General features: G+C 33.5%; 1 protein-coding gene across 10 annotated transcripts in view; it reads left to right on the forward strand.

Moving 5' to 3' along the window:
- PDE1A (phosphodiesterase 1A) overlaps window positions 1–25,732 on the forward strand; it is a 281,250-nt gene that overhangs the window by 171,600 nt on the left and 83,918 nt on the right. For all 10 annotated transcript variants that reach the window (XR_001597511.2, XM_016149786.2, XM_016149787.2 and 7 more), the window contains one exon: window positions 13,614–13,727. Coding sequence is in view for 9 of the 10 variants with exons in the window: in XM_016149786.2 (XP_016005272.2) it covers window positions 13,614–13,727 (114 nt within the window). In the remaining variant the exon portion in view is untranslated. The remainder of the gene's footprint in view (window positions 1–13,613; window positions 13,728–25,732) is intronic.

Raw genomic sequence — 25,732 nt, forward strand, 5'->3', positions numbered from 1 at the left:
GCCTCTAGGTTTTCTGCTTCATTATTGTAATTTTGTTCAGTTATTTAGATTATTTACCAAAAAGAAGTTTTCATCTTAGCTGCACCTCATTATCTTTTTATTTATTTATTTTTTGCTAATTTAATTAAGCAGCAAGAAAATAAAATTTTTATTTTTTAATAAAGATTGGAGATTGTCATATATATTTTTTCCTCACTTGAGACCCTCTCTAAAATGATAGAAGAATATAATTTTAAAAACCCATAAAATCAAAGAGAGAAAACAAGAGAATGCATTAAAGAACAGGATATTTTAATGAATTTTTGAAATATATAAATAGTGGTAATTGTCAGAACAGAGCAGCAACTAAGCACACAACTCTTCTGAGAGAAGAAATGAAGAAAAGTTTTCAAATTTTGAGAGAAAAATGATTCTCAATCTAGACTATTCTGTCAAACTATCAACAAATGAGTGAAAGAACAAGTATTTTTAACACTAGAATACACAGACATTTATGTTACATGCCCACTTTTTTGGAAACTACTGGAGAATGTATTTTGGAAACTATTGGAGAATGTATTTTTTCAGAAAAATGGGAAAATTCAGAAAAAAGAAAGTTATAGAATTCAGAAATAGGAAATCAATACCATAAGAGAGATTGTCCAAGGGAGGTCTCCGAATGACAGCTATGATCTGGAGAGCAACTCATTCAGAGTTGAACCAGAAGATAAAAAGCTCTAAGACTGAGGTCTCCAGAATAAAAGGGCATTGATAAGTAGCAGATATATGTGAGATCTGGGGGGAAAAGTAGACAGAGAAAATAATGGTAGTAAGAAACAAGATACTTAATAACTTCGGGAAAGTTTTAAAAATCCAGGAATAAAAATTCAATCTTCATACACTATTTGGCTATGTAATGAACGTTATGTATATGATCATAAAAATGTAAACATGGATTACTGATTAAGAGTAGTATGGAACACTATTAATAATTTAGGGTAAGGTAAAATTGTTAGTAAGACATGTAAAACATGTAAATCCTCATCTACCATAACAGGAAGCCAATAGGTAATTCCAGTATCAATAAATCAAGAAATAGCAGGATAAGTACAGCATTTTAAGATATGAAAAAAAAAATCTCAGAAGAAACAGCCAAAATATTTTAAAGTAGATGTCTCAGGTGAATAGAACACAGAGTGGGACTGGGTGGGTGAAGAAACTGCTAGTTTTTATTAAAGAATTTTGCTCTTTGACTCTGGAAACTCAAAAAAACATGTAATGTCTATACTGTGAGATTATTCTAGGAGCTGAAAAACAGGCTTAACTATTAAGCCCAAAGGGGCATGGATCTTAAATAAATAAGGAAGCAAAGAGAGAATAACCTTTTTACCTTATTATCTATGTTAGCGACCCCTCTGGTTCTATGGTGTTGGCATGCATTGTGAGTTTCTGTATATTACAGTGATTTAGGCTACAAACCTGTTGAAAATCTGCTGATCCTCTGCCTGTTTACAGTGAACATTCATTTCCTATAACAATAATAATATACATAATAAATATAAATATATTAATACTAAAATATTAAAATAATATAATATATGTTAATTAACATAATAAATATAATTAATTAAGCTAAAAATGAAAATTGATTTTTTAGGAATCCTACTTATGGTGTCTATTTTTGTTATATCTGGTTATTATTTAATAGAAAATAATTTATGTAGAATCTTCAAGAAACTATAAAAAAGTATCAATTTGCCAAAATCTGAGTTTGGAAAAAAATGAATGTTGAACCTTAGAATTTCAGCTTTAAGTTTTTCATCATTAATGCTCTTTTTCTTACCATGCTGCACAAATCCATTTAAACTGTGTTTGTCCTACTTCAAAAAATTAAAAATAAAATAACTTCAAGGCTTCTTGGGTTGGTCAATGCTACCAGGTTTTTCTCCCCCCACCCTTCAAAAATTAACTGTTACCTAGCTACTATAGATAACAGGGTTGATTAACCAGGATGAATACTCTCTCTGGAATGTCAAGCAGGTATTGACTTCTGAATTCGCTCTTACATTTGAATCAGTATGAATTACTGTTTCATTTTGGTTTTTTAGCAATGACAAGTATCCGTATGATCTTAAAGTATTGTCCATAATGCATAAAGAGTTTCTCCACTTACTATATACCAGAGGTCTAAACTATGTATAACTGCTAAAGTTATTCATAAATCCATCAAATATCATAGAAATGTCAATTTTACTGATCACTACTTCTTTGAAGACTTTTTTCTAATGCTGAAACTTCTCTCTATCTTAGGCAACCGAATCATAGAATTGAAGCCTTTGGTTCAGTGTTTACGGCTAAAGATCTGGAAATACAATGTTCAAAGTTAATGCTCCAGGTCATCTACCTCAGCAAATAGTTGAGTATTTGAGGCATAATTACTAGAAACATTGAAATTGAAAGGCTTGACTCAGTTGTGTAAGCACATTAAATCACGTCTTTAACCATGCTCATTTCCACAGTAGCCCTTGTCTTGAGGTGAATTGGAATCTTTGTAGTGATGAAGGAAAGAACGAATAGTTCAAGACTTTCTCAAGAAATTCTCCTGTTTAATTACCATACTAAGGATGTCTTATTAAGAAATCTTGATCTTCCAAAAAGTCATCATATCCACTTGGGCAGAGCACAGATAGTAAATATGTCACAGGGAACACGGACTTTACATCTTTTGGTGGCTTCTTAAAAAAAGTCTGCTTGGAAAGCCAAATTTTTGGAGTTATCGAATATCTGAAAATGCCTTTATCCTTTCTTCAAACTTGATTGATAACTTGGCTGTATATAGAATTGTAGCTTGACCCAAGGACCAGCTGCGTAATGTACAGGGCCCACTGTAAAATGAATATGCGGGGCTTCTTGTTAAAAACTTACTAAGAATTTCAAGATAGTGACAGCAGAACACTAAATCAAGGGTGGGGTCCTTCTAAGCACAATGTCCTATGTAACTACCAAGTACATATGCGCATGATACAAACCTGGTGGGCCCTTTCAAAATGAAGATTTTTAGTTCTGGGAAACTGACTTTTTCTTTGATAATTTATTCTATTCCTGATGTCTAGAACTTTAATTAGCCAAACATTAGATATCCTGAACTAACCTTCTAATTTTCTTATCTTTATTATTCTATTATTCATCTTGCTGCCTTTTTGGCTTATTAGACTTTCTTCTCTACCCCTCTGTTTACATTTAATGTAAATCATTAGTGTTAATTTCCAAGAGCTCTTTCATCACCATTTATTACATTTAAAAAGTAGTATTATGTTCTTGTTTCATGAATGATGTTTTTAAAAAAATTTTTTATTAAAGTATTTACTTATTTATTTTTTTGGTTTCTATTATTTTGGTATCCTCCAAATTTACTTGTTCTATTTGTCTGTCTTTCATGGTGGAGCTTTTCCTTCAATGCTTGCTCACACCGCTGACAGACCATTAATATTAAAGAATGTGGCTCTGAAAAGTGATTAGAATTTCTCTGTGAATAGGTGGTGCTTGTTACCTGCTGAGCTCACCCAAGGGTGAGCAAGCTGTGAACTGTTTGTTGCCAAAATGTCATTTCTCTGGTGCTTTTCCTGGCAGTAAATCCCCCAATCTCCATTCTGTGACTAGATGAGATAAAGGAACCTGAGGTATCATCACTGAACATGCTGACTTTCATTCAATCCCCCTGTTTTCAATCTGTTTCATTTTCAGATGTGCTGTAAGAATAGATAAGTACAGTTTCCTACGATTTGGGATGGAGAAAAAAAATCTGAAAGCTCTAAAAAGATTGTCACCTTATTATTTTGAGCCCAAAGTGGTACGTGCATTATAGGATCTTTGGTGTCCCTACCTCATGAACTGTTGTGAGTTTCTGTGGGGATTCTCTTACTCTCTGTGTGATCACCCTTTGAAAGCATTGTTCTTTGTTTCTCTTTCTTGGTAACTGCTAAATCGGTTACCATATCTCACTCTTCAATTTTTCCAAAAATGTGTTGTAAACTTTTCTATTATCTTGTTTCCTGTTCTTTCTCCTTGTAGCTCTTTTACCTTTCAATCCCTTTATGTCATGTTAATGACATTTCAGTGGCAAACAGTAGTAAAAACATTTTAAAATTCATCAGGGTTAAATGCAAGCTACAAATCTCTTTTTATCTATTTCATTTTTTAAATTTTAAAAATTATGCCACACATTCTCTGACCCAGCTATCATCAGCTATCTTCCATAAACATCCCTTTCAAGAGTCAGGTCCTCTCGGTGGTGAAGGTGGCAATTTGGTGTCTTGGCTCTCCTGCATTTCCTATGATGCAGCGGAACCTCAGCATTTTGTGTAGTTTCTGTGAGCCAGAGTTCAATGTAATGCTGATCACTGCAGAAAACTGGACATAGTTCTCTAGTCAGTGTGTTGGTCCTTTCCCTAAATACTAGGAAAAAGGTGAATGTAAGTAGAGCCAGCCCCCACTGACTTTAAAGCTCTGCCTCTGCAGACTTTTCAACACCCTTGAAGCACTGTAATAATAGTCTCTAGTATGTAAGTTAGAAAAAGATGACACAGTCAAAATGGGTAATCTGAGGAGCCTTTAATAAAGAGTATTTACAGTTGTGGGACAAGGGTAGGGAACCACCAGGATAATATAATACTTCTCTGGGCTAGTAACATGGGGTTCCATGGATGTATGGTTTCTGATAAGAGAGAAAGAGGGAGATGGGGCAGGGGAGAACTCTGTGGAGAGGGCTGCCTGACGAGAGACCTTCTTGAAGGGTGACCCTCTAGGAAGGAGGAGAATAATACAATGACTTCTCTCTTCACCCTCCGTCCTATCTTCTGCTCATGCTCCCCATGTGTGAAACCCAACTAGATGCCTGATGTAGTCTTTATATTCTCCTTCTCAGGGCAAGGGGCAGCATAGAGACCAGTAAAGTAAGTCTGGAGAGATAAGTGAATTCTTTTGCACAGAGTGGATACCTGAGCTTAGTGCTAAATATGTGTTTTCTGAGGTCTAATAGAATGTCATAAAATGTTCAACTGTTCTTCGGTGGGTCTGCTATGTGTGTGCCCTATTCCTAATCTTTCTTCTCTGGTTTAAATAAATACCTTACTAGTAGATGAAGGTCACTACTTTTTCTTCATCAGAACACACAGATTTAACTTTATGTATAAAATATATAAATATGTGGACATATTTTATATATAAATATATTTACTATATAAAACAATATATCTTTTACAAATATAAATATATAAATCTAGTATATATTTTACATATTTAAATGTGTTTAAATATATGTGCATTTAAATATATATTTAATATACATATTTATTTAAATACGTAACCTTTTAAGGAAAATCCTTGAGTCCACCTAGCCCGTAGTATTTCAGAAGGGTAATAGTAAATGGCACAAATGATTGGTTCTCTCTTTAGAGTTAAAATAGTCTTACTGTTCTTTTGCCTCCAAGGAGAAAAATAAAATTGATTTTGTAAGCGTTTCTAACTATTTGAATGTATCTCTGTACTTAAAAGCAATTCTTTAACATGCTGGGGATTACACAACGCCCATTTCTGTTTTAAAAAGTTTAATCTTAAAGTAAATTGGTTGTTTATACCTAAATTGTGATTTTGGGAGTAGGGGGAGGATAATTATGTATTCCTTTCTGCTTATAAAGATACTTTTTCATCATATATTCTCCATTTCATTGGGATTTTTTTGCTGCTTTAAATGTAGAATGTAAACCTATATCAAAGCCTTATAATATTTGCCATACTATTATTTCCACTTTTAAAATGATATCAATTGTTTGGGGAATTATTTCTCCCATAAAATGAAGGTATTAAAGAGCTTTATAATGATAATATTTACCTACGTAAAAGAAAAATATCTTTAAAAGGCTTTGAATCTGTAAAGGTCACTTAGACTAAGGTTAGAATTTATTTTCCTAAGCTTTGACCTGCAGAGTAGACAATTTTATTATTTAATGGCTTATCATTTTTTTTTTATCATGTTAGGATCAGAGACAAGCAGAACTTAGTGAAAATGACATCCCTATTTGTGTGTGTTTGGTGCATTCCTATGTATGGGCATATTTTAATGTTAATGTTAATATCTGCTGTAGATATTCTTCAGCTTTAGCTCTTCTACTTCTTATTACAGCATTCTGACAACAATATCTTCTCACTTTTGTATTTCAATCAAGTCAAAAATGGCAATAGTTATTATTAATTCTCTTACTATTAATTCTCTTATAACTAATTTATTATTTGTGGTCTACAGCATGAGGGATATCCTGGGTATTTTAGTCCATAGAATTAAAACAGATGTGAATAGACACTTAAAATTTTTTAGTATGAGAATATTCTTAGTTATGTAGATGGTCATTTTGCAAGATTAGGTCATGTAGCAATACCTTAGAAGGTAACTTAAGAGTATTTGAAGTACTTGATTACAAAAGTTACATTATTTCATATTGAGTATTTTTTCATTTGGAAAATGGCAGTTCTATATTTGGATAAAAAAATACTCAATCATATTCTACAGCTCAGTACTCTTTGTTCAAAGGTAGAAATTATTTCTCTTTTGAATTACAGAGTCAATCAATTATTTTCAAAGGCAGTGTTTCTATTTTCATTTCTGTCTTCTTTTAAGTGTTCTGATCATCAGAAGGTAAGGAAGTCCCTCCAAAAAGTTAAGATCAAAGGCTGTTCTTTTCATAACATTCAGGCTGATTTTAAAAGTCTTGTGAATTATCAGATTAATGTCATTCTCCTAGGAAAAAGATCATTATAACTTTAATGCTACTTTAGCTTTTGTTCATGTCATTGATAGTAAATATATGGAATTTTAAGTATTTCAATAAAATTGATGAAAATTAAGATGTATAACATAAGCATTTATTTAGCACATATCTTTCTTCTAGCTCAAATTAATGATTACATATTTTATTTTGTAATTTATGAATTAATAAGTGTGATAAGAATTCACATATACCGATGAAACCATCCCCACAATCAAGAAAATTAACATTTCCATTATCCTCAAAAGTTTCCTCAAGCTCCTTTATAATCTCTCCCTTTCTCTCATCCCTGATCTCACCTCCCCCATTCCCAGACAACTACTGATCTGTTTCCTGTCACTGTAAGGATAGTTAGCATTTTCTAAAATTCTATATAAATGGAATCATAAATGAAAATAAAATATGCAGATATCTTATTTCACTCAGCATAATTATTTAAGATTCATTCATGTCATTGTGTGTATCAATAGTTTATTCCTTTTATTGCTGAGTGGAACTTTGGATGAATTTGCCCGAGTTTGTTTTTTCATTTACCTGTTCATGAATATTTGGGTTGTTTCCAGTTTGGGGCTATTACAAATAAAGTTGCTATGAACATTGATGTATAATTCTTTGTAAGGACATATATTTCTTTTTCTTTCCATCAAAGAATAAAATGGCTGAGTCGTGTGGTAGATAAATGTTCGCTTTTTAAGAAACTGTTTTCCAGAGTGATCATACCTATAAACATTCCCAACAGCAACGTTCCAGTTGCTTAACATCTTTGCCAATATTTTCTATGATCAGTTATTTTAATTTAGCCATTCTAATAGGTGTTCGGTTATATCAAATTATTGTTTTAATATGAATTTCTCTAATAATTATTTATGTTTAGCAACTTTCATGTTTGCTATAAATATATCTTTTTTGTGTGTGAAGAGGCTGTTCAAATTATTTGCAGATTTTATATTGGGTTTGTTGTCTTTTATTGAGTTTTGCAAGTCTTTATGTGTTTTAAATACAAATCTTTTATCAGATATATGATTTGCAAATATTTTCTGGTCTGGGGTTTGTCTTTTCATTCTTTAAACAATTTTCTGAAGAATAGTTCTTAATATTGATGAAGTGCAACTTATTTTTTTCACAGAGAGTACTTTAGATACTATATCTAAGATATCTTTTGCTGATTCAGATCACAAAAGTTTTTCTCCTGCATTTTCTTCTAGGTTTATAGTATTAGAATAAGCATTTAGATACGTGATACATATGTGGATTAAAGTTCCTTTTATATATATCTATTTCTCTTTGATCCAGCACTATTCATTATAAGTGCTATCCTTTTTCCACTAAATTATCTTTGCAACTTTTTCCAAAATCTATTGACTATATATTTGTGAGTCTCTTACTAGACTCTACATTCTGTTCCATTGATTTACTTGCTTATCTTGGTGCTAATTGTAAGGTAAACTTGTGACCCCAGAGAGAAGTTTTAAAAAGCAAGCCTTTATTGGGAGGGGGCTCCTGGGCAAGGTTCACTGGTCCAGAGAGGAGAGAGGCCAGAGAATTCCTGCCCTGGGGTGGGAGGGCGTAGTTTTTATGGGGTTATGTAGGGGTAGGGTATAGAATGGAGGAATGTTAATTGAATGTTAGTTGAGCAACTGGATTAAGGTGGTGGCGCCAGGGCTTTGGGTGGGCCCTTATCAGTTGGACTCCAGACTTCCGGACTTCGATGTCAGGCTGGAAGGTCTGGATTCTGATATCAAGCTGGGAAGTCTCCAGGTAGGCTTCTGGCTGGCCTTCACCCCACCTCCGCCCCACCCCCCTGCTGCTGACCTAACATTAATAATGTAGCGTATTATGCCTTTTATACTATACTGATTACTGTAGCTTTAAAATAAGTCTCGAAGTTTAATAAGTTTTGAAGTAATGTGAATTCCCAACTCTGTTCTTTTTGTTAAATTTGTTTTGATTATTGTAGGTCCTTTGCATTTCTATATGAATTTTAGAATCAGCACATGAATTTTAGAATCAGCATGTCAATATATACAACAAAAAAGCCTTCTAGGATATTTATTGGATTGTATCATATCTATAGATCAATTTGTGGAGAAATACCATGTTAACAATATTGAGTCTTTCAATCCATGAACACAACATATCCCTCCATCTATTTAGGTCTATTTTAATTTCTTTTAGCTATGTTCTGCAATTTTCAGTTATAGTACTTGCACATACTTTGCCAGATTTGTGTCTAAGAATTTCACATTTGGGGGAATTATTGTAAATAATATTGCTTTTTATTTTAATTTCTGATGGTCTATTACAATTATATAGAAATTACATTGATATTGTATTTGTTTTTTATATTTCAAACTTATTAAAAGCATTTGTTACTTTTAATAACATTTTGGTATATTCCATCAGAATTTCTACTTAGACAATCATGCTGTCTGTAAACAAAGACAGTTTTACTTCTTTTCCAACCTGGATGCCTTTTATTCTTGCCTTATTGCATTGACTAAAAGATTCAGTACAATGATGAATAACTGTGATGAGAGTAAAGCCTTATACCTCATATTTGGAGGAAAGCAATTAATCATTTAACATGACTTTTGACACTAACTATAAATTTTTGTAGCCTTTATCATCAGGTGAGGAAGTTTCCCTCTATTTCTAATATGCTAAGAGTTTCAATCAGCATTTATGTTGAATTATGTCAAATGCTTTTTTAAGTATTTATTGAGGTGATACTATGGCCATTCTTATTTAGTTTCTTAAATAGTGAATTATACTGATTAACATTTCAATCTTATAAAAACTTTGCATTCCTGGGATAAACTTCTTTTATGATGTGTCATTCTTTTATATATTGGTGGATTTGGTTTCCTAAAATGTTAAGAACTTTTACATTTACGTCCATAAGATCTGTTCTTTTTCCTCTTCTGCTTCTGCACCTTGTAATGTTTCATCCGATTTTGTTATAAGAGTAATTTTGGGCTCCTGGAATGACTCGGGATTATTTTTATAAAAACGTGTAGACAAAGGGTATTATTAATTCCTTAAATAAATTCAATGAAGTCATCTGAGCATGTAGTTTCTTTTATGTAAAAGTTTTTAACTGCAAATTCAGTTTGTCTATTTCTTTTTGAAACATAGTAGTTTGTGTCTTGTGAGGAAATTATTCATCTTATATAAATAATTGTTAAATATATTGGAATAACGTTATTTATATTGTTGTGTTTTGATAGTAACTGTTTTAACATCCTTGCCTACTAATGTTATCATTTTTGTCATATTTGGGTCATTTTCAACTGATTGATTTTTATCCTCAGATGGATTGATTTTCCTGCTTCTTGAATGCTTCATAATTTTTTTTTATTGGATGAGAAGCCAATTGGGAAAATGTTATGTACAAAAAATTGAAATTATAATGGAAGCCAGAGAAATTTCAGTTTTTTACTGAGTAATTAATGAAGTATGTTTTATTTTCTGTATAAGGAGAGATCACAATGGTTGGAAATCGTCAAAAGACTTACAATATAGGTAGCATCTCAGATATGCCTGGTAACTAAACATGATTCAGACAGCTAAAGATGGGATATGAGAAAAAGAAGAATTGAATCTAGGATGATGTGACAGTGTTTGAGAACAGTGATTAAATCAGTTTGCTTGGAAATTAGGGCGTATGTAAAAGAAGTAATGAGAAATGTATACATTTTAATATTCGACCACACTATTTGCATATGTCATGCCATCACCAGAGACTGAAGATATCTTAAAGACAGGTACTATGGTGCATACACAGATGCCCATGAATTTATACGTATATGTATGTGCATGTGTTTGTGTCTGTATATATCTTTATATGCACATTCATATATATGTTTTTTTGCATTCATATATAGTTTTTACACAGCCCCAGGTACAATAATAAATACTAAATAATTACTTAACTGACTTGAGTTTTTAACACCTTTTGGTAATATTATCCACTTATATGTAGCTACTCTATGCTATTTGAATTTGCTACCAAGTGCAGTCTCCATTCACAGATTGCTGAACCAGAAACTGCTCAGGTTAGAACACCAAGTACAGGTACTTAACTTTGGGAAACAGAGGTATTAATAAAACTTTTTTATTCAGCTTGGTATTAATAAAACTTTTTCATTCAGCTTGCCTATTCCAATGAAAGAAACCATTTTATTTTCAGCACATGACTTTGTGCTTTCTTCTTCTATATGAGAATTTGCCCATAGAATGGCTTAGGAATTAGGTAAATTTTTTATAATTATCTTCTTTAAAAAAAGTTTTTAGTTTCTTTAAAAAAAACTAAAAATTTTCCCAGATACATGCAATAAAATCTTAATGCTTTAGAAGCCACCAGTTTAATATGTATGATCATTTGAAAATGATTTATGTAAATATTTGGCCTCATATTATTCTATAAAGAAAGTGAAATAATAACTTAAGATCGTTGGGGATTATTATATGCATAAATTGATTAAAAAGCAAATTCACAATTGGAATAATAATTATATAAATTATTCCATTAACCTGCTGTTATAATTGTAATCTTTTTATAATACAAAGATTTTTCTTTTTTATGTAAATAGAAATATGTACTCGTTAAAGGAAATTTGGTGCATATAGGCAAAGGAGATAAAGAAGAAAGAAATCCTAGTAACCCCAAATTATAAATTTCCTTTCAGTCTTTTGAGTTGACATATTTTGCTGAGGGCAGAGGGTGTACATACACATGTGTTTGGGTGGTCATGGTTATACAGAATTATCACCATCTCTAACTAGATTTTTTTTTGGAGTATTTTTTCAGAGTGATTTCTTATGTCAGATTATAGATTTACACTCCTCTTAACATATAACAGTTCATAATATTTGTTGTTTTTGTTGTTTTTAAGCCATAGCAAGATGTCTTGTGAAAGAGCATGTTCATCATGCAAGTATTAGAGCCCCTTGATGTTACAGGTTTTGTCAGGTGTGGCCTTCTAATTTGATAATAGTCTAATGATTTCCCTGGAAACACCTGCCAGCTGTTATGAGTTAGGAAGTACATACGTGAATAGTTTCCCAAGGGTATCCCCTCTCATTTTATGTGGCAATTTCTCCATTCTTCAGTTCTTTGAGTCATTTCTTACTCTTTTCATTTATCTGTTAGGATTAGGTTCAGCTGCATATAGAAGAAATCTCAAAATAATAGTAGCTTAAACACATTTTTTTTCTCTCACAGGAAATAAGCTCAGAGGTAGGTGATTTCACAGCATAGGATCCAGGCCCCTTCCATCTTTTTTCTCTGTCATTCTTACTAGGTAGCTTCCTTCTGCCAGGATCCTTCCTTCTTCATGATCCTAGATGGTTAAAACTACATCATGCAACCAAATACAACCAAGTTGTATCAAGTAATTTTCACAAGTTATACAAGTGGTATATTTTTTAGCCATTGCAAACTTGTGAAACTCTTTTACTTTCATACATAAAAGGTAATATAATGTGACTGGGTTATAAATATTATAAAATTTCAAAACACTCTATGTGTTGCTCCATTATTATTATAGTCAGTGTTTTATGCTTCAAAGCCAGGCTTCTTTTTTTCTTTCTAAGTAACCTGTTCTAGGTGTTATTTTTGTTTTGTTTTGTTTTGCTTCATCTGTACAAATAAGACATTTATTGGCACATAGAATTTATTTGGCAATGTGATTGTCTGCTAATATTTTATCATACAGAAGTATAGAGCACAAAAAGTAATTATTTGTAGTGTCTTGAGTAAGAAGTCAATCTAGCTATAACTATTTTCATGGAGAAAAAAAAAAGTTTCTTATTGATGGAGGAATCTCAAATAACCTTGCTAAAATTTTTAACTTCTCTTTATACCCTAGCCTTGGTATTACAAATCATCCAAAGTAAATTTTCAAAAAATTTGCTACACTGTCTCACAGACAGTGCCTAAAAGTAGATATACTTCATTCTCCCTGAAAAACTTTATACATTGGCTCCCAAATGGAACTAAATTCTGTCTGCTGACTTAGGAAAATGGATAAATTGTCTTTACATTGTTTATCTGCAGTACGTACAGAGTAAGAATTTTTTTTCCCTCCCTACTATGGGGGGCAATATCTTCAGAAACACTTGATTTATAATTAATGCATAAAGTTTCTAAAAGTGTTAAAAATTTTTTGAAGCAATTTGTATTATCTTACTCCTTGAAATATCTATTGCTGTGTAAAAAATTAGTGGCTTAAAACAATAGCATTAATGATCTCACAGTTTCTGTGATTCAGGAATCTGGACATGGCTTAGCTGATCCCTATGCCTTAAAATTTCTCCAAGAGTTGAGGCATATCATCCCATGGATAAAAACAAGAGAAAACATTTTATAGATCTGTCTCAGGTAAAAAAAAAAAAAAAAATGCTATAAAAACACATACATATGTTTTTTTATCATCTCACCTATATTTTCTTGGCTCTTTTGCCTTTCATTTTTGTTTTCATTGCTATGTACACTGAATAATCACTACAGTAATGATCAAAAGAGTACCCTTTAGATATTCTCATAGTGCCAACTCTGAAGAAACAGAAAAGCCATAGAATAAATTCTAGTGTTAGGAACATACTTTTATGAAAACATCTATATTGTCTTGAATTTTCAGAAAGACTGTCCTTGAAATATGGTACCTACACAATCAAACTTGTTTCTATTTGATGACCTAGAAAGATATGTTAAAAATGTTATTTGATATGTATATTTAATATTAGACTATTTTCCATATAGTTATAATAAATCTTTTTATTTTTCTTTTTGTCTACTTTTTCAAAAAATAGACTAAGATGCTTAGTGAAGCAGCTGGAAAGAGGTGATGTCAACGTTGTAGACTTAAAGAAGAACATTGAATATGCAGCATCTGTATTGGAAGCAGTTTATATTGATGAAACAAGGTAAATTTTAACCTCTTTTATCTTCTTTGCCTCTCTCCCCTTTTTCCTCTTTCTTGACTTTCCTTTATCTCAAACATGAATTTTGCATATCTTAATCATGAAACCCAATTCAAATCTTATTTAAATTTAAAAAGCTTTTTTTCATGTCACCACTTAACGATGATCTTTTTAAAAACAAAACAAAAAATACAAATACATAATTTAATCCAAATGCTTGAATATCAAAAAGTAGTCAAATAAAGCCATAAAATGAATAAATTAAAAAGTCTCCTCTCTCCCTACCCTCACTGTCCTTAGCCCATGTTTTTAAATGCCAGAAACAGATGTATGCTTATACTCATTTTCACAGATGTAAAGATTTTTTTATTATCTCAATATTTCAGAATCCCTTCTGAGAAAATTCCTTCTGAGAGAATGCCCACACATTCTCATGAGATGTATCTATATATATTATATCCTCTACACAGAGGTTACTAAGGGGCAGTCCCAAATGTGTATTTGACCATCACCTAAACCTCATCAGCTAGCCTCATAATTAGCAGAGTGGTGAGGAAATTAGGAAATTGGGATTTATTTGAAGAAGGTTGTTAGCCTAGTGTTGTGGCTCTCAATCAGGCTATTTGCCTTTCAGGGGTCATTTGGCAATGTCTGAAGGTACTTTTAATTTGGTTGATGGGGGTGTAAGACTGTAATGTGATAGGTAGAGGCTAGGGATGCTGCCAAACATCCTACAACGCACAGGAAAATCCCCCACAACTAAGAGCTATCCAGCCGTACTTGTTAACAGTATGGAGGTTAAGAAACCCTATCCTAAAGGGAGAACTGTGCATTTTCTTTCTTCTCTAAGGAAGAACTTAACCCTGACCTCAAGTCATAGGAGGGTTTCTTGAGGATGCTAATGCTAATAGAAGACTCGGTGAAGCATGATGTGATGGTTCTTGGGAGACGTGACCAGTGTTGTGGAGTTCAGAGAGTACTGAAACCAGTTCCTGACTCTCATCTCACAAAGATAAAGGTTGCAGGCTGTTTGGGACAACACTGAATTCACAGTTAAGAGGGACTCTGTGGTGGGAGGGACATGGACTTCCAGAGTTTAGCAGAGAAAAAGCACTTCTTAGTTTTTTCAAAGTCATAAAGCAGGTGAAGTAGAGGTCTTTTGAAAAGATTAATGAAAGAAAACTGATTTCAGAAAGTAAAAAAGAGGCTACAGGGGTGATTGTTGATATAAGAGCCAGGGTAGAAATCATAAAAATTCAGCCCAAATATTAGAGAACATATAATGTTTAAGGTACACTCTCAGTGTAGTGAGTTGTCTCTGAAGGACCCACAAAAGCTATCCACACAAAAAAATAACCAACATTTGGGCATTTGTCACACAGGTGATAACAAACACACTAGTCTTATAAAACTCTTTCACTCCTATAATTTCCTGCGTCCTCCCACTACATTCTGAAAAATGAGAAAGAACAGAGTGGGATGGAAGATGGAAATGGAGGATGAAGACATCCATCAGATGCCTCCCATTCTGCAGATGTCCGTGCTTGGGTCAGGCCTGAGCTTGGGGAAGTGAAAAATAGACCAGAAGTGAGACTGAAGTTTTTATATATAGAAACGTGCTTAAACACATTCTCTTTCTCTCTCTCTCTCTCTCTCTCTCTCTCACACACACACACACACACACACACACACACACTGTTGTTTAATAGGTAATAAATTCACATGATTAAAAAATCAAAATAATGTAAACAGGTGCCTCAGGAACGTCTGGCCTCCACTACTGACACAATCTACTCAAATTCCCAACTCATAAATTTCCTATGTATATCCCCCATGATTTATTACAAATTTTTATTTCATGTTTTTCTCATCTTCATTCATGAAAAGTGACAGACTATATGTACAGTTTTTCATTATGCTTTTTTTTCTCCCTAAGTAAGAAAACGTAGAGATTTTCCTGTATCATATGCTAAACTTTTTAATATCAGATAATGAGAATTTTTATTAATAATTGATTTTTAAGAAGGGCATTGCAAAGGCTATGTTGCACAGATAATTCTTTTTTTTGTCTGCCAAATGAAACTCCTCTGTTGAAGCATGGTTTAAAGTCATAAATTAAGGGAAAAAAATCATAGGCTCACTTTTAAATTATAAACTCTATGCAGAATTGTTTTCTTGGTTAATTTCACTGAAGGTATATAAATGTATACGATTCTTCTAAGTGAACAGAGATTCAAAGTGCAAATTTTTAAAAATCTGATGTTGCTCTGATTTTCCTATTTCTTTATTTTCATGTATGCTCTTCATTGTTCACAAGTTGACTAAACTTAACATGTTAAATGTCCTTGATGTTTTGTTTTTTATATTTATTTATACAACTAAAGAATTTTTATCTTTAAGAATTATTTAGATATTTACGTTATCATCTTATAATGACATAATGCTAATTATCTGGTTTGCCTGATGCTTTGCCATCTTTCATTTGTAGATTATTACATGCAACATTAATTAACATTTATTATTAATTAACTTTATTAATTTCCTGTTGCATTTAATTTCCCAGAAACTTACAATTTCATAGATATTTTGTTAGCTTAGTTTCCCATGATTCTTAATTCATTTAAATATGTGTTACAATTCAAAGTATAGTTCCTTTTCATTTGAAAATCACTCTTTTGGAGAAAGAAAAATGCTTAACTGCTTCATGGTAAAATTGTGGAGTTTTGTTTCGTTTTCTTTCTTGCTCTTTTCAAAGAACATGCCAGCTCTTAACACCACATGATTTTCAATTTTTACTTGAATGATGCAAAACATCACTATTTTATTTTTAATTCTTCCAAGGCAGCTTGATTTATAAATTGGATTAATAATAATACCCCGTATTTGTACCATCTTCCAAGGCCTCGTAGTTTCATTACCTCATATTAGTCTCACCACAATTTTATGCAGTTGGCAGAGTAATCATTACTTTCTGCACTTTATTAATAAGAGAACTAAAATTCTTAGAAGTAAAATGGTTTGCCAAAAGTTATGGACCTAGGCATTGAAAAACGGACTAGAAACTGAGGTCTGACTTCTTACTTATTACTCTTCCCTTTCTAACTGGCTCATCTGTGAGTATTGCCAAATTGTTTTTAAATAACCTCTGAAAGATTTAAATGACAACGTGTAAAACTTTTTGATATTTAGAATTATAAATTCTGGAAAAACAATACTTAACATTTAATACTAATAGCCTATTATTATGTCTTGGTATGTACCACAAACTTTTTAAAGTATTTTAATACACTATTTCATTTAATCATCACAGCAATTTTATGAAATAGAAAGTTTATTCATTACCATTTTGCATATGAAGAAATAAAATTATAGACAAGTTACATAGCTTATCCAAAATAACAGAGAATAACTCAACCGAATGGAGTTAGCCTGGCTCTAGGGCTTGGGCTACTAAGCACAATTCTCCTCTGCACCCTTTAAATAACAATTTCCCTTTAAACGGCAATTTCAGGGACTTACTGGTAGTTTGGATGAACACCCGTATGTTGTCAGGGTCATCAGATCCAGTGAGGTGTAGACTGTGGTTACATCTCTTCCCTACTCTGCCTTCAGGGATATCACAGTGGTAGCTTTAAATTGGGTACAGTGGGAGAAATTACAACAAATAAAAAAATTTTTTTTTGGAGAGTTGGTATTTAAACATTTACCATTATGCCACTGGTCAGACCTAAGGTTGCGTCATATGTATCTCCTAAGACTGTGACTTCATGATGAAAATATCAGCTCAAGAAATTTAAGAGTAACAATACTTGATGTAGTTTGGTTTCCTATAAACTTAGTAAGACATACAGCAGTAACCTGAAGATATTTTTTGCTAAGATGTGTGTACAATTATTAATATGGTATTTGCCTTAGCAAAACAGATGATTTAGAAGAAAAGAAGCATTTAGTTGCTTTTAAGCTTTAATTTAAAAAACTGCTTACTTCTGAGATGTTTTTTAATGGAAAAAAAATCTCTTTCTAGAAAAAAAAAATGTTTTGGTGAGTATTCCAGAGAGGCATTTTTTTGAAATTTGGACTGGGCTGCATTAAAAGGTCAACATGTAATAAAGCAAGATGAAACAGAAATTATGAATTGGTTTAACACCCCCCAACACAAAGACACACACACACACACACACACACACACACACACACACATCTTTTCCTACTAAGCCTCAGTGACTACAAGATTTCAGTTATGAAAACAAATCAAAACAAAAATCTCCCTTGAAGTTGATTTGAGTGAGAAAAATAAAAACAGAATTCTGATAGAATTTGAATTCTGACCTTTTCTGAGGGATTATAGCAAAAGTCCCTACTGAATAGAACTGTTTGTTGGTTTTATAACAAGAAGTTTTCAATTGCAAATACCAATATTTTATGAGCCGTGCTTTCAGATGTGTCCCTAGAGGCTATTGTTTTTCAGAGCTGCTTATTTGTAATCCAGAACATGTGGCCTAAAAAAATTTTCTGTTTGATTGTCCTTATTTGGATTGGGATACTGCCAGACAAAGTAGCATCTTTGGCCTCATGAATTGCTTGCTATTCATGAGGGTAGGCAGCTGATTGGGAGGTATACTTTTAGAGATGGATATTATGCTTACTAAATCTGCCTAACAATGCAAGTGAAAGCAAAGTGCAGACTGATGGAAAGGAACCTTAATAGAATACATGTTCTTGATTAAAACCATCCTTAATTGAGAGATTACCTTGGAGAATGCGTGGATGTCAGTCAGTACTTCATGAAGTTAGTCTGGTAGAAACTGAGTGACATCCAGGGCACCTTAAAGGCTAAGTCTCTTGAAATCAAGTACCTCTACAGGGATTTACTAAGAAATATTCACTTATGAAACAAATGTTTATTGAGTACCTAGAGTGAATACCAGGCACACTGATCAATAGAATCAGGAGTACAACTGTGCCTGGAGATGAGTCAAGCTCTGGGAAGACAGACCTAAGCAAGACGACCAATACTAAAAACAAGAATTGGAGGTTCAGAGTTACGGAAAGAAAGCTGAGCACACTGGCAGATTGCAAGAAGATACACTAAGTTGCAGTAAGTCATAACCAGAGGGAGTAACATGGAGGTAGGAACCGCGCAGAGTCAAGATTCTAATCCAGATATTGTTAAACATGCAGGTATTGCTTGATGTTAATTGTTTTGTTCTCTGACAAAGTTCCCCTTGCCCATTCTTAAAGACATGGCTTCTAACAAAAGGAATTATGATATAAAAAAAATTCTGGAATATGCTAGATTTACAGGCACTACAGCTCAGAAATATGATGCCAGTTAGAAATGTGAATTTGGGGATTATAACTCAGGAGTTTCCAACTTTTGGAGATGCTTTATTTTTATTTCAATAATCAGAGTACCTTTGCTATTTTGACATGTTTCCCATCGTAAAGGTTTTGGGAATTGCCCAGGAATATTTACTTATTTTACCAATCTGTCCTGGCTGTCCCTTTCCTCTGTATCCAGCTCTCTGGCTTCAAACTGCTGAATTGTTACCCTGTGGGTTACCTATTTTCCCCTCAAGTTCAGAAATCCACAGGCTGTCCAAGCATGAAAAAGCTCAGTTCTTTCCTTCAGTTCTGCAAACTAAAGCTAGAACCAGCTGTAACTGCTATAAAACATTACTGAAGGATGCTCTCAGAACCTGTAACTCAACCCCTTCTATAGGGGTGCCCTGCCATGCATATCTCTGCACCTTATAAAGTCTAAGCCCATCTTGCAGAAGCCAGCTTACCATCCTCTGTGGAAGTGACTTCAACGTGTTTTCCTGTCCCGGGTTTAGGATCTCAAGCTCCAAGGCCAAGAGAAAGGAAATGGGCTATCAAAATTAATGTCAAGTTGTGTATTCATCTCCAGAATCAACACCTGTACTCAAAGACTATACAGTTTAAGTGTATATTTAGAAAAAAAATGTCATTTTTTCTAAATAACACAGATTTCTCAGTGATGCAGCTGTGCTCACAATGAGGACAACCATGTACATTACTGTTTGGAGACATTTAGCTTCTTGCAGACATTGTCTCAATCATCTATATGCCAGAATAGGGCCTTTACTTTATTTTGGTATAACTTAAAGACCTGTTCAAAGAGTTTTCATAAAACAAAAGAGCGGTCTGCCTCTGAAGGTAATATAAAACCTCTTTAGATTAAAACAAATTATTTTTGACTTTTTAAATGTCAGTTGTTCTCACTTCCAACCATTAATGTTTCAAAAAACTCTTGGAGCTCTATCTCATTATGGGTCACCATGTTACCCTAGTAACTGAAGTCTAGGGAGATGATGAAAATGCCAAATAGAAGTATATAGTGAGGGGGTAGTTAAGGACAGATATGGAACACACAAGAATTTAAGGTTAGATATGGAGCCTGGAGCCACTAAAGAGAAGACTTAGGAAGAATAGATATAGAAAAGGAGGTATATCTGAATAATATTGAGTACCAATTGCAAAAAGAGAACAGTATTACAAAAAAAGGGTAAATTGAATGCTACGGGGAGATCCCTTGGATGCAGTTAGGAGATTCCTGATGTCTCTAAAGAGGGGTTTCAGGATGGAAAAAAAGCTACCAGCCAGATTATGGTAATATGAGGAATTAATGTGGAATGGCACTGGTAAAAAACTAGTACAGAGTATTTTTTAAGAATTTCAGTGTAGAAAGAAGAAAAGATAGAACAATCTATTAACAAGGACATATACTTGTTTGGGTTTTTTTTAATACTATTTTTTGAATGGAAGACTGATACTTGTAGCCTAGAGATGATGAGTTAAACAAGAAATTTGAAATTAATAGAAATAATATTTAGAGAAATATTAGATCAGAAAGTTATCGTTGGGAAGTTTTCTAGGATAAAAAGATAAACACCCAAACACAGGTGGAAAATATTGACGAAGATGGAGCTAACTACTGCTAAGTGTCTTCAAATAAGCAAAACACGAGTTGCATTGTAAAATCAGAAAGGTTACTTAGCATTCCTTTTAAACTCAGTTGCTTAGCATAGGTAAGAGTATAACAAACATTATGACCCATATGGAGACATGGACTATAATACTCAGGGATCAATGTGACATGAAGAGCAAACCCTTTGTGGCTATTCACTACAATCTGCATATTGTGATGGCACTGACTCGTGTGTACTTAGATATCTAGAGCTAGAGCAAAGGAGAAGGAAATAAGAAAAAACTGGACTAATGAACACCTTTCATGAATATTTCAATTGTAAGTGACAGGAAACCCAACCAAACCAGCTTAAACAGTCTGCCGAAACATCAATAGCTAGTGTTGTCTATAAGTATAGGTGATTCAGAGCAAAATGATGTAAACAGATCAACCTTTCTGTTTTGCTTGCTCTGTCTGTGATGGCCAGCTTCCATTGCTTTGAGTGTTAGCAAAATAAGATGATGGCAGTATTTTTAAGTTTTACATCCTCATACCTTCAAATCTAGCAGGAATGAGAAAGGGTTTCTTTCCCAGAGGCTTCAACAAATATACCCTTTCCGTTTCATTGGCTCTTGTTAGGTAATATACTTATCCCTCAAACAATCACATCCAAAGAAATTAGATACACAGGTTCAGTGGTTAGGCATTTCATGAGCGAGGTAGCAGGTCAGTTTTATTTAAATCACATACTTAAGATTTAAGAATGGAGGAGAGTTGCTTTCTCTAAACACAACGGTTTCTACCATAGGGTAAAAACTTAAATGTTTACATAAGTACTGCATGCCAAGGGACCTGACTCAGGGTGTATGTGGGATGTTGAATAGCTTCCATCCTGACTTTCCTCCTACTAATGATCATCTTATGGGCAAAAAAGTTCCTTTTTCTTTCTTTAGTCATTGGTTTCTTTACATGGAGATGAAGTCTCCAGTCCCTTTGTGTTCTGGAATTCTGTGGTTTTATCTATAGTCTCAAAGTCCTTCATGAAGACCTGCTCATCCCTAAACTACCTTGGTCACCAGAAAGATGCTAAGAGAGAGCTGGTTGCCATTTGCTTAGTTGGGGAGCATTTATAAGTATGAACACTTGTATTTTTTTTAGAGTGTTTTTATTTGAAGGAGTCCCTGAGTAAGTTAATTTGAGGAGTAAGTGCTAAGACAGTGCTGCAGTTCTATGAATCATTAAAAAGCAAATAATGATTTTTATGAATTCCATTTTTATGGTGCGAATTGAAGGGAGGGGTGGCTGTTGGAAGTGTTGTGTTCGTAAGCTGTTCTCGCCCTGTAGATAGAGTATGAAAACCAGGCTTAGAAAAAGCTGCAGTATATTCTGGTTAATTTTCATATTGTCTATACATCTGTGGTGTGTTACTTTCTATAAACTTTGAAAAAAAAGCCTTACTAAGAAAAAAGAAAAAAAAATTCTGACCAGATCTTTTGAGAAATAACTGACCAAAAAAAAAGCTCCATATATTATATCATATCTCATTGTTGTTATATTTTAGTCAATAAAATATAAACAAATATTTCCTGGATTTTAAAAAGATATTTTAAACATTATTTTTCTCTAATAATGATGTTAATAGCAAGATTTTTTGACAATTATTTCCAAGCCAACATATTATGCAATTTTCATATATGATTCTATATAATTCTCAAAAATCCTATGAATTAGATACTTATGTTATTTCCACTATAAAGTTAAGAAATTTATGGCATAAAAAAAAGTAACTTACTTGCTTAGGATCATATAAATGTTAGTGTCAGAGAGAGGTTAAAACTCAAATGGAGCATACCCAACAACCATTTTTCTTTTCTTCCTTGCCAATAGAATGGCCATCACTTTTTTTTTTCAATTATTCACTCTCCTCTGCAAAGTCAAGTGATTCAGGGGAGACCTAACCCAATCCCAGGCTCAAGATGGGTGAACCCTAATTGATTTACATGAGTAATTAGTCTCCAGTTTTCTAATCAGAGAGTTTGGACATGGACATGCGACACAGTTCTAGTTAATGACACTGATGGGAGTGTCAGCAAAAGATTTCCTCTCTATAGAAAAGGAGTCCTGTGCCTCTGAGTAATTGGATCTGGGTATGTTGCTTGAAACTGATGCAACCATTTGGCTATAAGCATGAGCTAAATCTAACACTAAAGCTGGTAGTATAGAAAGCTGGAGGAAACCTGAGTCCTTGATAATATTGTGGACCTGTTGATTTAAAAAAATCTTTACTGGAGTCAATCTACCTTTAGCCTTCTTGTTAAGGAAAATAATAAATTCTCCTATTATTTAAGCCACTTTGGGTTAGGTTCGATGTCACTTGCTGTTAAGAACATCCTTACAGCCATATAGGTCTTAATTGCTCCAAAGCCCATGTTCTTAATCTCTAATCCTTCCAGGGAGTCCACCTTATCCTAATAAGTTCTAATGCAAATGTTTGATTTCTAAGTTAGCTACTTAGAATTCGCAATCTTTTCCCCCATGAAATAAAGTAATAGGTTGATTAAGTTTTCAAGGTAGACAAAACTTATTGATCTCATGGTACAGCTAAACAACATAGGTAGTTCTCGGCCAAGTATTGGGTACTGAATGTCAGAGACTTAGGTTACTTTTCTCATAATAAAAAGGTATTTCCTCATTCTTTGCTATATTCCATTAGCAAAGTTACCTTCAAAGTATATTTTGCCACTGTCTATTCTCCATCTCTTTTCTCATCTCCATCTACATCACTTTAGTCTGAGTCATCATTATCTTGAAGACTACCTGTCTAGACACACATCAACAAGTTCTGTGCTGAGATCCTGCTATCCTCGAGATTCTACCCAAGTGGTAGTTGGGAGTGGGACATCTAGCTTGCTTCTGCTCCAAGATCCTAGAAACTTAATAAAGTTTGCTGTCTCCCTTTTCCCCTCAAGTTTGTCTTGGTTTGGAGAATGTCAGGCAGGATTCAGTGGCCCTTCTCAAGATCTCTTCTGTCTTCCTTTCTGACTCCTCTTGATTAACTAGGATATATTTGGATAATTCTATAGTGATGGTCTATAGGAATGGGACTCTGCTCTGACTCATCACATATTCTTCTGTTAAATTCTTTGCCTGGCTTTTCCTCCTTTTATGTGACCTATATTTTGAAACAAATTCAGAAACAGGAGTTTTTTACCTCCCTCGGTTATTGTGTGTCATACATAACTTGAGTCACTGAGTGAAGTCATGACTGACTTATGTGGACGAGGAGCTGCAGGGTAATAGAAAATATATATTTTTTAGTGTCATGTCATCTTTTCACACATGAAGCTGGACCTGACTGAGAATGTTAATATGAATAAAATATATGCATTAAAACAAAGAATGACTTTATTCTTCATCTAACTACTGACAATGCCTGAATATTTTAACAATCTCTAAAACCAGAGACACTCTGCCTATGTTTTTATACACTTATTCAACAAATATTTATGAAGAATACTCTCTATATGTTGATAATTATTTTGCAATTCAGTTTGTCTATTATTAACTTCCTCTTGTCATTGTTGCTGGTATTTTGGCTTCATAGGTTTAGAAATAAATATATTCTTTGTCTTCCTTCACACTCTTGTCCTCTGAATATACCTCAGTTCTTCTTAGTATCTGTTTCGCACCCTTAAGAAACTCACTTTTATAGAAGCACAGCATGGTGACTATGATTAATAAAACTGTACTGCATATTTAAAAGTCACTAAGAGAATAGATCTCAAAAGTCGAGAAGTTGACTCTTCTTTTTTTCAACCAAGCAACATGAAGATAATTCTCATTCATAACATTAGTATAACAAATTCATTAATTAATATACCTTTATAGAAATTGGTCTGCCAGTCCCTTCCAATATATTCACTGACACTCTCCATCTCTGACAGTGAAATAATGGGTATATGGAAATAAGCAGTGCTACCGTGTTCACATTTTATAAGAGGACGAAATCTCACTTGTTTGGCAGAGATTTTGCATTAATTGGCAAGCTATGAATGGATAAGAACAGTTCTCAGACTTGAATGTTCATCAGAATCACCTGGAGGACTTGTAAAAACAGACTGCTGAGTGCCGCCCAGTAGTGTCAACAGGTCTAGAGTTCAGTTCTAATAAATTCCCAGGTACAGCTGATTCTGCTGGTCCAGGGGCTATGCTTTGAGAACAGCAGTACTAAAGGATGTCAAAAAAGAGAGGATGTTAGAAACTTAAATGGTTAGAATTTTAAGTTCTTATCAAAAGTTTGTGTATCAAATATTGCCTCAAATCGTATATGAAATGATCTTGTGCTGAAATGCCTCCCTCAACCAGAAAATTTCATCTCAGAACAGAGGCGATAAGCAAAGGGTGCTGAACTGGAGATTAGCAGTGCCTCATAGCAATGATTGTTGGTCTGTGGTCCTGTGGTCTGGTCACCTTTAGCAGGTCTGGGGAATAATAGGCCCTTAGGCTTCATCTCTGGGCTGCAGCTCCACGCTTTTTCTCCACCACAGTATTGTTAGTAATTCTATGAAGAATGCACAGTTAGATGGAACATGGAACACCCTTCTGTATGTCTCATTTCTCTTCTTAGAAGACGAAACATATAATTCTCTGGAAAGTGGGGAAGGAAGAAGATCAATACTAGGTAGAGATTGTGTTGTGGTAAAAATATACATAATTTAACATTTATCATTTTAACCATTTGTGAGTATATAAGTCAGTGGATTTAAGTGCGTTTAAAATGTTGTATGACCGTCACCACTCTCCGTTACCAGAACTTTTTCATTATCCAAAACAGAAACTCTACCCATTAAACATTAATTCATCATTTCCCCTCCTCCCTTTGGCACCTGGTAACTTCTACTCTATTTTCTCTCTCTGTGAATTTGCCTGTTCTACTCAGTAAAAATTTAAAGTAGGTAAAACATATTTTTGGAGATTCTTTGCACTGTCTCTTGATGACCCATATTATCTTTACATTGTTCTTTGGCTCTCCGAAGTTTACTTTGATCAACTCCTTCCCATGATATCTCGAACACTT

This window comes from Rousettus aegyptiacus, unplaced genomic scaffold (assembly GCF_014176215.1).
Source record: "Rousettus aegyptiacus isolate mRouAeg1 unplaced genomic scaffold, mRouAeg1.p scaffold_m13_p_2, whole genome shotgun sequence".
NCBI lineage: Eukaryota > Metazoa > Chordata > Mammalia > Chiroptera > Pteropodidae > Rousettus > Rousettus aegyptiacus.